Below are 15495 nucleotides of genomic sequence, written 5' to 3'. Positions count from 1 at the left end.
ATATTTGTGGGGAAAAAAATCCTTAAACAGTGGTAGTCAAAAAAACCTCATTAAATACCCTACATCTCAGAGAGCCCATAATTACCACATATAACAATGCAGTGCTTCCACAAAACATACCTCCTTTCTTTCTAGCTAAGCTGAACTAAGCCTTCTTGTGTAATGTTGCAAAATAGAGTGTGCAAAATTTCTGCCACTAGAATGACATCTAAATTTTTCTAAAGGAACCATTTATAAGTGATCCTATTATTGCCAGTTATTAGTGCTTCTCATGTGGTACTAAATTCTTCTCACATGGCCTCCTATAATTCTATTTCACTTTGATATCAAACAATGGGTCAAACAAAAATCTGAAAACAAAATCTTAAGCAGATATTATCCCAACTGACTATCTTATCTCAATAATAACTTGGTTTTACTCCGAACAGTAGTTACCACAACTTGGTTTTACTCATTAACACAGTATAAGTATTTATGTTATCATATTATTTTCCTGGTTTGGGAGAACAACTGCAGTACTAAAGCAAAATGGCCCTTGGTATTTGCATTCAAAGCTAAAATCATTTTAATGCACCTTGCTGAAGTAAGTCTGAATATAAGCATTTTAATAAAGCATATACCATCAATATGTTTTCTGTTTTAAAGTGCATCTTATTAACAATTCATATCAAAACATAAATCAAATTCACTAGTTTGGAAAGAAACACCTTACCAAAGTGGATCTGCTATGGTAGCCTCATCAAAGAAGAAAATGTATAGGCCAAAAATCCCAACCAGCAAAGAATGGCATGTAGATACTATCCTGAAATGAAACAAAATACATATGAAGATTTTAGATTCCTTGCAAAAAACTTTAACTCATTCTGGAAAGACTAACATTCTGAAAAAGTTATACCTCAATGAGTTAAAATATTAAAGATAGAGAGTATAATACAAAATTGCCTTTTAGATATGAATAACAAGAAGAGTGCCAAGATTCACACTTTTGTACTAGAAAACTGGTGATTCATTTCTTGGTTAAAAGTTCTAAAGCAGGAGTATATGAGGATCACTGGGATAAGTCTCCAGCTACAATCAGCTGGGAATGACTTCCAAATCCACTGGCCTTAACCAGTTCCATATTCTTAAAACAATTTTAATGAGTCATGACATGAAGATTATCTTAGAGATTTCAGTTTTAGATGTAGATTCACATGCATTATTGCACTTGATTCCTATAACAAATCTGTGAAAAACATGGGCAGCTATTATTAGTCCCTCTTTATCATTATTATGAAAGCACTTACAAATAAAAACCTGAGGGTCATAAATTTATACAGAAAATCTGTTTTAGTTAAGTGAAAGCAAAATGTTTACAAGATCTTGGTCAAGTTTTCTTTTACAGAAAGAATAAGGTTTAAATGAAAATGTTTTTATGAATATATCTGGCTAATAATTTAGTGACTCAAACAGTACTTGAGCTTTATGATATGCTACTTAAAGAACTATACAGGATACTTATCTACACAATAAAGATTTTTCTACCTAACAATTTCAGATTTCTCACATCTCTATTTAGAAGTTTACAAGTAATGAACTTTCTTTTCATTAGAAACGATGAACAGTTTTCTACAGTGTGATCCCCAAATCTTTAAAAATGACATACATAAATGAACACTATTGAGTTTGATATCAGAAAATTTCATAACTTGAAAAATCAATATAATTGATCTAATAGATCTTAAATAGATATACCATTTTAAACCAAATCATATTTTAAATGCACAAAGATTTTCACTAATTTAGTCATTGACCAAGAATCCTTTGAAATACCCAAAAGATCATCTTGAAGTGTGAATAATTAACCCAATTTATCTGGCTTAAAAGCTTGGAATTTTCATGCCAAGCACACCTGTATTCCATTTGAGCACAGCAGGATAAAAATTTAAAATCCTTGCTCTATCAGTTAAACACTCCATCTAAATAATCAGAGACAGCTCTCTGTGCTATTGGAAAATGATATAAAAGGAAAAATTCTCTCACCAATTAGTTTTAGTGTTTCATAACTGAGTCAAAAAGTTTCCTTTTAGAAAAAAAAATTTATTTGTGACACTCAGGTTTCAAATGAGATGTTATATGGTGATTGGGAAGCATCATATCCTTTAGCTGACAGGAAGGTCAGAGTATTGACCAGGGAAAAATTAAATGCTACTTGGTCTGGTCAGATGGCTCCCACTGTACTGAACAGGAAAACGAACTCACACACCACTTTGCATTTTAAAAGTCTACACTTTCAGAAACTTCTGTAAGTAAAAATTTCATATTTTATTCTTTAAAATCAGATTCCTGGCAAAGAAAAATGTTCATTCCTTAGTATCTAAAAAAAAAAAAACACCAAAATAAAATATTTCAATTTTTCTCAAAGATTTAAAAAGAAGTGTTCGTGCTTATAAGTGGCACTTTATGGAAACAATTAATGACCATTTCAGAACAGCAATTTAAAGTTACTAACTTACTCACAAGTGGTGTTAATATTGCCAGAAGAAACTATATAGCTCTGGTAGGCAAAAAAGAGTTAAATTTTGGAGAAAGAGATTTTAAAGTGAGTAATATTTCAACATAATCAGACTTCATAAGCATAAGGCTATAAGTAAGCAACTGGAAGATAAGTGACTAAAAAAATTTAATTATAAGATGCAAAAATACCTTAAGTAGATATGTTTCCAGAAAAAGCAATAATTAAGTAAAATTTCTCACCTATAATTAAAATATTGAGTGTTCATTTCCTTTGTCCTTTTACTAGTAGATCGTTTAGACCACTCATTGTTCAAGGATTTTTTTCCTGATTACTAGAAAGAATGCTCTGTGTTGTATTGATGTGTATGTTTTAAGACTGGAAGCTGAATTTTAACAATGTGTATGTATTTTACAAAAAGAAAAAAAAAACCCTATTTTTTTCCTTCTTTGCACTCTCTACCTCACAGCTTAAGTCCCATGTAAAGCTGGAGTAGGAAGCAGAGGTCTGAGGGAGAGAAAGAGGGGAAAACACCTTTTGAATAGCTAAATGAATCTTGTATTATCCTAGAGGCCTTTTACAAATAGGAACTCAGTTTCCCAAATGGTAATTTTCTGTATCATAGAATGGCAGTGACAAGACTGAATAATACAAAATATTCTTCAATTTCATCATTTCATTTTCATCTTTGCTACTATCTCTTTGTACCCTCACTTCTTTGGCTTGCAGCTACCCAATAATCAAATGTCTTTATATACCCTAACCACAGTGAAAAAGAAATGAAAATAGTTTTAAATACAATCAAAGAATGTAATGTCTCCCCAGCCCTCGTCTTTCCCACCATTCCTTCTATCTTCAAATGTGAAAATAATCATATCTCTAGTAAACCACATTTGAATAATATTTTTGTGCTAGTGTTAACACAAACTAATCACACCTCTTATTTTTGAAAATATGTTAAGAAAATTTTTTGGGGGGTGGGAGGGTAAAAAGAACAGCAGTACATATGAACTAGACATATTAATGTAAAGTGCACAAGAAATATTAGATTTTTATTCACAGTCTGAGTCATAGAAGTAGATGGCTGCCAAACAAGAAGGCTGGAAGACAGACAAGGGATTTCAGGTCAAGTAAGACCATTCTTAGACATGAGTAGAGTTCTTAAATTCTAAAAGGAAATTTCAGTAAAGAATAACGATAGCAATTTTACAGACACTAAATCCAGTTTATAGTTTAACTTTAACTAAATATCAATAATTTTTTAAAAATCTTCCGATGGCTGCAGTAACATTTGAACACATGAATGCTCTAAAGCCAAGAGAGCAGTCATTTTGCATTTGAACCCTTGTGAGATTAATGGGTTGCACACAAAGAATTTGCAGTCAATTTAAGAAAACTTCAGATTTCTTCAATCATAAACTAATTCTTGGGGTTAGGGATATAGCTCAGTTGGTAGAGTGCTTGCCTTGCATGCACAAGGCCCTGAGTTCAATCCCCAGCACCACAAAAAAATAAAAATAAAAAAATAAACTGATTCTTGTTCCACTGATTTTGTTGTTGAAAAAATTAAAGGGCAGTTATACTCTAGAATAATATAATAAAAGAATAAATTCTGACAGGCTCCAAATTGTAACAAAAGGTCTATTAAAAGACAGATGTGCAGATCATATACTATGTTTCCTGGTTAACTGTCCTGGGTGTAGCTAAGCTGGCCAATACTGTATAAGCTACTCACAACTCCAACAAAATGTTTTCTCCTTTTATTCTTGACAAAGAGTATGTTTGTTATTACAAAGAGTTCAGAGAAGAATGCAAAATTGTGAACTTCCAGTCAGCTGGATTCTACTTAATTTTTCTACACTTCCCTGGAAAGTGCAGTACATTTTTCCTAGCATCTTTTAATATAAGAATTTTTAAATTTTTCTTGTGTGAGATCAACCTACTTGCATTTCCTTTTATTCCTAAGGTCAAACTAAAAAATAGACCTTCAATTTTGTTAGCTCCTAAAATGAAAGACTTTTAAAAATATTTTAAAATTTTGCTTTAGAAAAATCAGTTTTTCTTTTAATTCAATTAATGCTTTACCTTGAGTTCCATTCAATCTTCTTTTCAAAGCTGAGATTATTAAAACCTGGAGAAACTTTTGCTGAAAACCAATAACTTACAAAGTGGAAAAGAAGCTGAAAGGTGAAAAAGCTGGTACAAAGTGTGCTGATGACCAGTTTGGTGTTGGTATCCATATTCTTTGACCTGTGAAGAAAAATGATGGTTATAACTGCTATCTCATGACAAGACTAATTTTTTTTCAATTTTAAAGACTGTGTGCTTGTATTGTTAGTAATATTTTTAAATTTAGCACAAATGTAAGAATATAAACTATAAGAATTTTAATTTTTAATGGTACCAGGGATTGAACTCAGGAAATGGAGGCCAGGGAAATTACATAAAAGATATTCTTAATTTCTTCTAAGTGTTTTTTATTACATTTTATTCATATGAAGGAATTCTGATTATTTTGGTACAAGTAATTAAATTATTCAGCCTTATATTTATTTTATTTTATTTCATAAAGAGTAAGGCATTCCCTTCCTTATAATACTATGTGTTCACTTGATGCATTAGTAAACAATTGTTACATAGAGTTGAATGTTCTTATAATGTATTTCTTTTAATTTTTAAGAAAAATATGGCATTTCTGGAAGCAATTGCTATATTTTAAAACATATCTGTCTTAGTTGACAATTTAAGTGTTGTAACTCACATATTTTCTTTGGCCATAGGAAAATAATAATACTTAACCAAAAATGTAGTCCCATTTTTAAAACACTATATTTGACTCATACCTGTACATTGGCTTAACTCACACTGATATTACCCATGATAATGTATTCTTGTGCTATGATTTATTAAATTAATTGATTTAATTAAATATTTAAAAATTTAAGTCTTGTGTATTTCTTCACTTTACCAATTATTTGTCATGTCTCTTACATTTGTATGAAAATAAAGAAAAATCCTCTTATCTTAAAGATCTCAATATTCAAAATTATCTAAGTCTAGAGTTTAATTTAATTTAGAGGGAATTTCAAATACTGTAACAAAGTATTCCTTTAAAAATACTATTAATTATATTTAGAAAAAATCACCTGATTTTTCTATGGCTGAATTCTCATCTATAGTTTGGGAGAGTTAGATAATTTCTAAGAAACAACGGAGCCAAAAAGTATAGAACATTGTTTGCAATAACAAAAATCACATAATAAAAACGTATTGTATAGTGAGACATTTAAAACAAAATTAAAATCTTAAGAATGATAGTCTTACAAAAGAAATATACCACTGTTACTACTTAAATTAGTATTCAGCCTTTTTCCTTAGAACTAAAAGCCTCTATGGCTTTATATATTTAAATTTTTTTTCTCATAAAAGAGCTTCAGGTTTTAAGAACAGAAGAAAAAAGGAATATACATATGTTCACACACACATACAATGTTTTCTATCTCATTGAACTGAACCTTATTTGGCTTTTAAAAATCTGTGAAACATTCAGACCAAAAAAAGACACTAAAGCATTTGCTCATATCCAGCAAACACAGCATTTCTAAGGCTCCATCTTTGATGGAGCTGATCCTAAAATGAAAAGGAAATGAATCAATACACATTTCCAGCTGCCTAATGTGAAGAAATAAAGTCACCTACTGAAGCCAATTCACCAGAGAAAAACCAAGTCATTGACTGTACTAGCAATAACCCCACTTCATTCCCTTCCAACCAGGGTATCATAATAAGAATCAGCCTCCCACAGGGCCCCTTACAACAGAATTCACATGTCTGTAATGAATTCTTTCCTTTTTTTTTTTTTTTTTTATGTGTGTGCTTGGTAAAATTATTGATATTGCAGTTCTTTTCTGTGAGATTCCATTAACTTTACTGCTCATTTACTTTAGTTTAGGCCAACATGTGTTTATTGGGCATTAAAAAATTAATTTGTGGCCTTTTTAGTCTAGGCTTCATATTAACCAAATAATACATAAAAGTTTGTATACAAATTAAGCATCATCATAATTTTCTAAGTGAGCTGTAAAGGGGAAAATTTTTTCTAAGATTGAAGCAAAGAGGGTTCTGGAGGTCAAGTGGACAAATAATTGAAGAAAATAGAATCAGCAATCAGAAGAGAATGAGAGTCAAACTTAAATGTAAGGATGGTTTGTCCTGAAGGCTTCTGATGCTCCCTGCTGACACTGGAGCAGGGAATGGGCATGAGTTGCTCATCCAATGCTCAGTGACTTTCATTAAAGTTCGAGGTATACAATGAGCATTTCATGAATCTTTGTTAAAAGTTGTCATAAAACATATTTATATCATTGATATTATTCAGTTTGTGATTTGTTATTTTACTTAATATATTTTTAAAAATTCAAATAGCTAGGTGTGGTGGTACACACCTATAATCCCAGCAGCTCAGGAAGCTGAGGCAGAAGGACGGCGAGTTCAGAGCCTCAGCAAAAGTGAGGTGCTAAGCAACTCAGACCCTGTCTCTAAATAAAATACAAAATAGGGCTAGGGATATGGCTAAGTGGCTGAGTGACCCCAAGTTTAATCCCTGGTACCCTGCCCTCCCAAAAAAAAGCATTCAAACAATTCATCATTTAAAAACTTTTCCTTCCCAAAATTATAGCTTTTTTTATTAAATCTGTTATACTGGGTGAATATTTTATGTTTTTAACAGAATTACTTTCAGTTAAGTCTTTGAGGTGTATACTCAGTCTTCCTTTGTGAAAAAATATTTCATTTAAAACTAACTATGGAGCTCCATATATTCAAGCTATGGCTTCTATTAAAGGCTCAACAGACAGAAGCTAATTAAATTGTTCTACTCCCAGCTCTGCTTCTTAACACACAGTTGCTTGCTTAATCAGTCATGCCAAATCAAGGACTAATCTACAGATTTTTACAAATTTCCCCAGAAAACCAAAGTTTCTGGTAGGAAGCAGTTGTGCCTATTTATTTGTTTTTAATAAATCAGGCAAGAGAACATTTAAAATGGATAAAACCAAATGATACTCATTACTAACATAAATTAAGGGCCTTTGAGAGTCTGGTAATTATCAGGCATAGGAATACGCATTAGGAGAAGCATTAGGCCTAGTTCATTTACCTCTACATGTGGCTGGCAGCTGGCAGAAAGCTGGGAAACTAGCTGTTCTGGAGAAGAGCAGCTGAAACAGATATGGGAAATATTTCTGTACAAGAGTATGTAGACATGAACTCTACAATATAATCATCCCATCTGGATTCACAGGACACCAAAGAAACTCTTCAGAGAACAGCTGAATACAATGATGTTGTACTTTTCCCCCAAGAGAGCATACACTTTAACTGAGGCTAGTTCCTAAGTCGGGAAGAACATGAAAAGGTCTGGTGTACATCGCTACCATCAGCTATGAAAGCCTTCCCTCACACCAGACACTCACAAAAGGCCCCCAAGACAGCACAGCCAGGCCTGATTCAGTCCTCACTTCAGTCAAGGGCCCATCCAACATCTGACACTTGTCCACCATGTGCCAGGCTCTGTGTTTGTGTTCTAAACACTAAATAGGAGGTGTGATTACAAGCCTGGAGAGAAGCAAAAAAAGTCAATCCTTACCACATAAGGTGGTAAATGTTCAGCATGCTAAGGGGACACTCCCCGCTCTCTAGGAAATAAATATCCAGTATAGATGACACAAAAATAGTGAGGCAACATCCAAAACTATTTAAGGTGAACCAAGCCTCAGTTCCTCTGAGTGAGTTTAAAACAAACTCCCCCTCCAGCAATCTAACTTCTCTGTTAATCCATAGTAAGTACAGTGAGTCCCTAGTCAATATACCAGAGGCACCAATGCCATTTCCACATACGCACACAGCTCCACCCCTCACATTCTGATACAACTCCCAGGGAAGACCCCTCCCACTGTGTTCAGCAATAAAACCCTTAAAGAGAGGGGAAAGGACAATCAATATGTTCATCTTTAAAGCCAGCAGGAGAGAGGGAAGCTGGGATAATTCCTCATTCAGGCTTAGCATTCCCTTGCCCATCCCTAGTGAGCTCCTCTTCCTAATTCCTACATTAATTTCAAATACATATTCACTGCACTCAAATCTCCAGTTCTCCCTCTTTTTTAATAGATGAGGTTTCTTCCCATTTCACCAGAAAATGAAGACTATTGGGCATGAACTCCCTTAACTTGGCAAAGCCTACCAATTCTGACCACCTGAATTACTTCTCTGTGCATTAGTTCCCACCTGGCTTCCCGATACTCTGAACACTGCTTATGTTATGTGCGACTGTAGCTGCCATCCCCCACCACATCAGAGCTGGCCAATGCTAGTCTCTGGATGTTGTGCGTGGGCATCCTGCAGGCTCCACAGGTTCTATCTGGCCCAAGATGAACTTAACCAAAACCAGTCCTTTCTCCATGGCTCCATAGTTCAGTGAACTGCACGGCCTTCACTTTTTCCCACCTGCCGACCTAGAACAGCTCAGTCACTGTTAATGCCTTCCCAGCCCTTACCTCACAAATTCTAAATGGACTACAGACTACCTAATGAAGGACACCCTGATTCCAGCAAAGTTCTGAAAGTTTCTCATGACAGCCTTGAACACTACAAAGAAATGTGACTGGACAACAAAGTTAGGTAAATCCAGAGCTAGCTGAAAAACTAGAAGCTGTATATAGATGCAGACTTGGAAAGAAATTCCTGGTAGTTTCTATGGTTTTCTCAGTAAATTTTTTTATAAATATTTGTTAACTAATTATGGGAATAAACTTTTAAAAGGCAATAAACACAGGACTTAGCATAATAGCACCACACAAACAAAACCTTAATTTATAAGTAATACAAACCAAGGAGAGACAATAGGATAATGAAGATAACAAACAAAAAAAAGACTCATTTACATATAAGAACAAAGTATACCTTTCAAGCAACATATCAGTCCAATTTTATTTAGAAATCAATCACATACTAAAGTACCTTTACAGAAGAGTAAATAGCACAGCAGTTTTTAGATGAAGATTTAAAGGACTGAGTAATGTTAGGATGGAGGTATATCCTAGAAAGGACTTTAGAGCAGTCTTCCAACAAATCAAAAAATTATGAGGAAAAATGAGTAAAGGAAATTTGCATTACTCAAAATGCCACGAGTGGGCAAAAATGATAGCAAGGGAAGAAAGAGTTCAGTTTAATTTAAAGATGATCCTCCTAACAATTTAGTAGTATTCAAGCTTCCATCACAGACGTGGTAAAGAACAGATAGGAGGCTGGTCAGTAGACAGTGGGCATTAGTCCAACTTCCAGAGTGCTCTCAGAATGAGAGTTTGGATCTAGGATTGAACTTAATTTGGGGATTGAAAAAGGCAACTATGTATGTTAACTTCTCAACATTCTATCACCTATATTTTAAAAAAATAAAAATTTTCAAATATAAGGAAATGTTAAATACATACAACATTTCGGGAAGTACACAGGTTCAAAGTCTTGAGTGGCAGTCCCATTTCCACTATTTGTTAGCAAGACTTAACTTGCCTTAACTGAACCTCAGTTTCCTCAAGCTGGAGATAGCAATAGTACTGACAAGGCTACTGTGAGGAATAAACAATATAATGTCCCTGGGGCACTAAGAACAGTATGGTTTGCACTCAGTAAATTTCTGCTTCCATCATCCATCTCTAGCAATATGCAGGACAAGCAATTTCTGGTCCTGTCATGACTCCAGCCAAAGGAGACAAGAACATTCTCTGGTCACTAGGCCCTGGGCCCCTAACTCATTCCTATTTTCATGAGAAAACACTTTAAATGTAGGCAGTTCCCACTGCAGAAATCCATCCTCTACTACTTGAGTGTCTTTGCCCTGCTCCCATTCCTCACCCTCTTAAACACTCACACCTCTGTTGGTCTTGCCATTCAGTCCCACAGCCCTCTTCCCCTTCTCATTTGTACCATATTCCAACCTCCCAAACGCTTCCTCTCATTTACACATTGAACCTGGCTCAGTGATGTCCTCAAGCCCCACCATCATCCTGAGTCATTTCCCATCAGTGCAGATGGCCCAGCATCTCCTTGACAACTCAGTCCTTTTATCTTCACCTGGAATAGCACCCCTTCCACACATCTCGACCACCCATGACCATCATCCTTATCCATCATTCTTCTGTCTCCAAAATAACATTTTAAGAATTCCCTTCATTGACTTAGCTTCTTTTCCTTCAAGTCTGTTCATATTTCAACATTCTCAAATCCAGGAATGTCTTAGTTTTTCCCCAATGCATTAGCCCTTTCATTTTTTTTTTAACTTCTCTCTTTAATCAGCTTAGCTCTTAAAGCCCACTATTTCTGTAACATTCTAACACCCTACATTCCCCTTCCATTGCCAAGAGCTGGCAAAACCCAAACCTTCAATATGCCCAACTATTTACTCAATAACAAGCCCTGAACAATCGGAGCACTGTTGGAAGAAGTCAGACACAGAAGGATTGAAGTTGGTGAGCATGAAATTGTAGAGGGATCAAACAGCCCTCAACATTGTCCTGCATTCCAACTACATAGCTTTGGCCAACCAGCCCTCATATTTCATAGTAAAATTTCCAAATCATCCCTATTCTTTTTGAACCTCCAACTATCCATCCCCTTTCTCAGCCATATAACCCTAGCCCTACTTCATTCACATACACACACACACACAAATATACATATTTATGCCAATATATGAAAACTTTGATATTCCACTACCAGTTATACAAACCATGTACATCTGCACCCATCTGCCTTCCTGACAGAGGCCAGTCTCCCCGACATCTGCACTTTAGATCCATCCTTCCTGGCTTTCTTTGAAAACGTTCTGCTCTCTATCATTATTTTCTCTTCCTAAACTGGCTCTATTAGCTTTTAAACAGGCTCAAGTCACCAAGGGAAAAAAAAAGTCAACAGATCCACAGTCTTTTTCAATCCTATTTCTTTGCTCATAGTTCCTTCTCTCTCTCTCTCGCTCTCCCCACTCCTTTACAAAGTTCTGGGAATATTTGTCCATCCTCTCTGTGATATTTCATCTCACTTGTCAACCCACTCCATTCTCATCCCCTCCATCATCACTTTCCTATGACAGCTATTGCTAAGGACAACCCTCACTCCTATGTGCAGCTTTCCCTGCTACTTGACCTCTCAGCAACATCAGACACTATCAACCACTTTCTTTGAAACACTTTTTCTTCCTGGGCCTAACACTCTACACTTCTTTTATCCAACCACTAAGAGAATTCTCTAAGTCTCTAGAGCTTCTTCTGTTTCTTGTATGATTTCACCTATATCCATGGCTTTAGTCAACACTTATATGCAGAAAAAAATATCAAGCTTAAATATCCATTCCAGAGATCCCTTTTGAGTTTTCGACATATATAGGCAGCTGCTACTTGTTATTACTATACAGTGTCTCAAAGGCATCTCGAACCAAATTCATGACCTAAACTTGGTTCTCATCTAGTTCTGCATCTCAGTGAATAGTATCACCATACATCCAGATCTGACAGTCAGAAACCCAGGAGCCATCCCTGATAACTCCCTTTCTGCACTTTCCTACATTAAATCTGCCACCAAGTCCTATGGATTTTACTTCTTAAATAGTTTTCAAGAAGATCCATTTTTCTCAAGTTACTACGTCACTTTTCTGGATTACCTCCAAACTGGCCTCCTTAGTGTGAAGAACAGAATGGAGGACTCCAGGGAAATCTTTTCTAGGCTGTCTCCAATCATGTCACCTCTTTGCTTACCTTCAACTTAAAATCTTCATTGGTTTCCACCACTGTCAGAAGCTCTAACATTCTAGCATTTAAAAGTCTCCGTCTACAAACTAGATTTTCATATGAACACATAACTGTAAAACATGAGGCCATTTACCAAGCCAAACAACCACCCTGTCACGAAAGACCTATCTACCCCTCAGCCATTCTGCTTTTTGTTTAAATTTAATTTGGTGGGACATTGCAATGCTCTCTAAATGCTGATAACTATCAGTAACTGACCAGAAGTATTAACTTTCCTTAGTGAAGAAAAACTTACAATTCTCACTTTCAACTTTTCATTCTTATAAAAACTGATAAACATCTAACCAAGTGTATAACTTCTCAGTTAACTGCAGTGACAGCTTTTTTTTTTTAATTGTGCATCAACAGTTATATGAAAAAAGGAGCATTATGTGCATAAAACATTCCCCCTTTTTCTTTTCTGGGCACCAAGTTCAAGAACCATTAGCATTACTGTGAAAATCTGTAGGCAGCAAGCTACACAAAACCATCAATCCAACTTCTACAGCCCATATTTATGGTACTAGTTTATAAACATATGCTTGTGTGTGTGCATGAGCACTGGGGAACAGATCCAAGTTCTCACACACACACTACACAAGTGCTCTACTACTGAGCTACACTCCCAGTCCCAATGGTATTGATTTTTAAACTAGAGCAAATGGGAAGAAAATGAAGACAACCAGGTAAACCTAAGAGGCCAAGGGAGGAGCTAAGGAGATAGATTAACCTTTCCCCCTTGCTGTGTCACAATCTGTTGGCAAGGACTCTGGGTTCTTTGAGAAAATTTGTATCAAGGAACCTACACACACTACCCCAACCCCCCGCCCATTAAGTGTCACTATAACTGAGTTACACTCCCTTTCTGAAATACACGATATTTCTTAAGGTTTGACAAGGAAATGCTCAAGACTACAGAAAAAAAAAAAATTCTCTATGGTTCCTCCATTTCAACACTAAACTTTGACTAAGGATATCCTTTATATTTTTATTCTCTATTTCCTTGTCCTTCAATCTTTTGTCCTCCAATAACATGTAACAGAACTCAAGTTAAAGAGAAATTATTCAATTATTTCTGCTACAAAGCCTGGCAATTGACACTTCTCTGAAATAGCATTTTTGAACTAGAGGTTGTTTAGATGATGAGAACCAAGAATAAAACATTTCATGTAAAATATTCAAAAATGTCTATCTGGTTTTAGTTTTCCCATAATTCTATGAAATAATTACAAGTACAGGATGTTAGAGCAGAAAAGAGTGTAAACCCTGTCTCCTCAACTGCACTGAGTCACCACCCCCAGCAAGAGTACCCATATGCAAAAGTAGGAGTGGCCCCACCTTGCTCCCATAGTTCAAAGAACATTTTTGACAGTTACTTCCTATCTCCTTTTATTTGTAACAATCCTATTTTTTACATCCTATATTAAACACCTTCTAGGATTCTTCCTCTGATCCCAATTCAGTGCTTTTCAAATTCCCATATCTGAGACTTCCACCACACACACATGCAGATACTTTTTCAGTATCTAGTCTGCTTATTCCTACCAGTCAAGGAGATTTTGTGGTCTTCCCTTCCTCAGTTTATTTTATGAGGTGGTTGGCGAGGGGCCAGGGGGGAGGCCTTGATACAGATTTTTCTCAAAGAGCCCTGAGTCCTTCCCAGAAGACTGTGACACAGCAAGGAGCTGGGGATTAACCATCTCTTCATCCCCTCACTGGAAATCCCTGCTCCCTCAAGAAATAACTTCTCCCGCTGGTTACCCACAACACCTGATCAGTTTTCCCTTCCATTAGAGGTATTTTTAACTGGAATTACAACAAAACTCCTGTTCTCATTTTTCTACATTAAACTTTTTATATATTCTAGCTTCTAACCTAAAGGGAAAAAAAATCTAGTATAATTAATGTATTTCGTGTCAATTGTTTATCTTTGTCGTGTTTAAACTTTATTTGGTTTTGCACTTAATTCCTTGACGTGGGCTTTGTTTGCAGTAAAGCCTACCAAGCAGTGTGGCCGCAGGAAGCCAGCAAAGGGGAAACACCTCCTCCTCAGCTCTCCCCACTGCTCCTCTGCTTCTCAGCTCCCAGCTCTCCAGAACTCTATCCTGAGGAAATTCAGGAGTTCATTTTCTAGGCCCTGAAGGCTGAATACAGATGGCACATGTGATTTAACGCAATAAATGTTGCTTCCTCACATCTCACTTGACTTAAAACTTTTATAAAGAAGGCTTTGTCTTTTAAACCCCCAAGTTCCAATTATGACCACTGGATTTTAAATAAACCAGAGCGTCTTAAGCCAGGAGACCTCAGTAATTGGAAGGTCACTAATACAGTAGCTGGCACAAATAAAAAGGAAGGGTTTTGAAGCTGATACAGTTTGAGGGCTCATTTTTAAGAAAGCTAACATTTCAAACACGCTAGATTCGGGCCTTAGAAGGAATCAATGCTGTGAGGGCCCTGATGCTGAAGGAGGGACCAGGTGGCACTGAATCACCTGGGGGGTCTCTCAGGAAGAAGTAAGAGAGTCTGCAGCCAGCCAATTCTTCCAGGCTTCTAAAGTACTTATTTCCATATCAGTGCTCTTCCCCTCCTGAAGGGATCACAGAAGGAGCCTCTTGGCTTAGAATACCCATTGGCTTTCCGCCAACACTGTGAAATCAAGGAAAAACTGGACAAAGCATGATTTTCCCCAAATATATTTTGCTCTTTATTTTTTTTTAAAGGATCATTGGGACATCTGCCAAGGTACCTAGGAAGCCAGAACCTAAGGATACAGGAAGGTTTTTCTCACCTCCAATCAACAATCTGATTACCCCTGAGAATGTCCTTAGCAAAGAGGCAAAGGTAAGGCTTTGCCTCCTATTTTCTGTTTTCCCATTTTTGCATGCTTCCATTAGCAAATGTTAGTTTCCTAAGGATTAGAGATAGAAAGGTCAGAGAGGCTAAAGAACAATTTAGCAAATTTCTGCCACTTGTTGGGTTCTCAAGATGAATTCCATTCAGCTAGAGAGAGACCTGGAAAGAATACTTATCAGTAACTCTCGGTAAGAAGACTGCGACTCTGACCTCCATGTTCTATACAACAAGGATAACAATGCCTACACTGCAAGATGGGTGTGTGGCTTAACTGAGATAATGCCTTTGGTGCACCTGCCTACATGC

General features: G+C 36.0%; 1 protein-coding gene across 1 annotated transcript in view; it reads right to left on the bottom strand.

The window, feature by feature from the left end:
• Positions 1–15495, bottom strand: part of LOC306656146 (TLC domain-containing protein 4-like) — an 87836-nt gene that overhangs the window by 28453 nt on the left and 43888 nt on the right. The window contains 2 exon segments of the mRNA XM_079131036.1: positions 713–802; positions 4580–4744. Of these exon segments, the coding sequence (XP_078987162.1) occupies positions 713–802; positions 4580–4744 (255 nt within the window).

The sequence above is a fragment of the Sciurus vulgaris genome (genome assembly GCF_902686455.1).
Source record: "Sciurus vulgaris genome assembly, chromosome: 1".
Lineage (NCBI taxonomy): Eukaryota > Metazoa > Chordata > Mammalia > Rodentia > Sciuridae > Sciurus > Sciurus vulgaris.
Note: the sequence above shows the minus strand (reverse complement) of the source record. Positions and strands in the feature narration are given on the sequence as shown.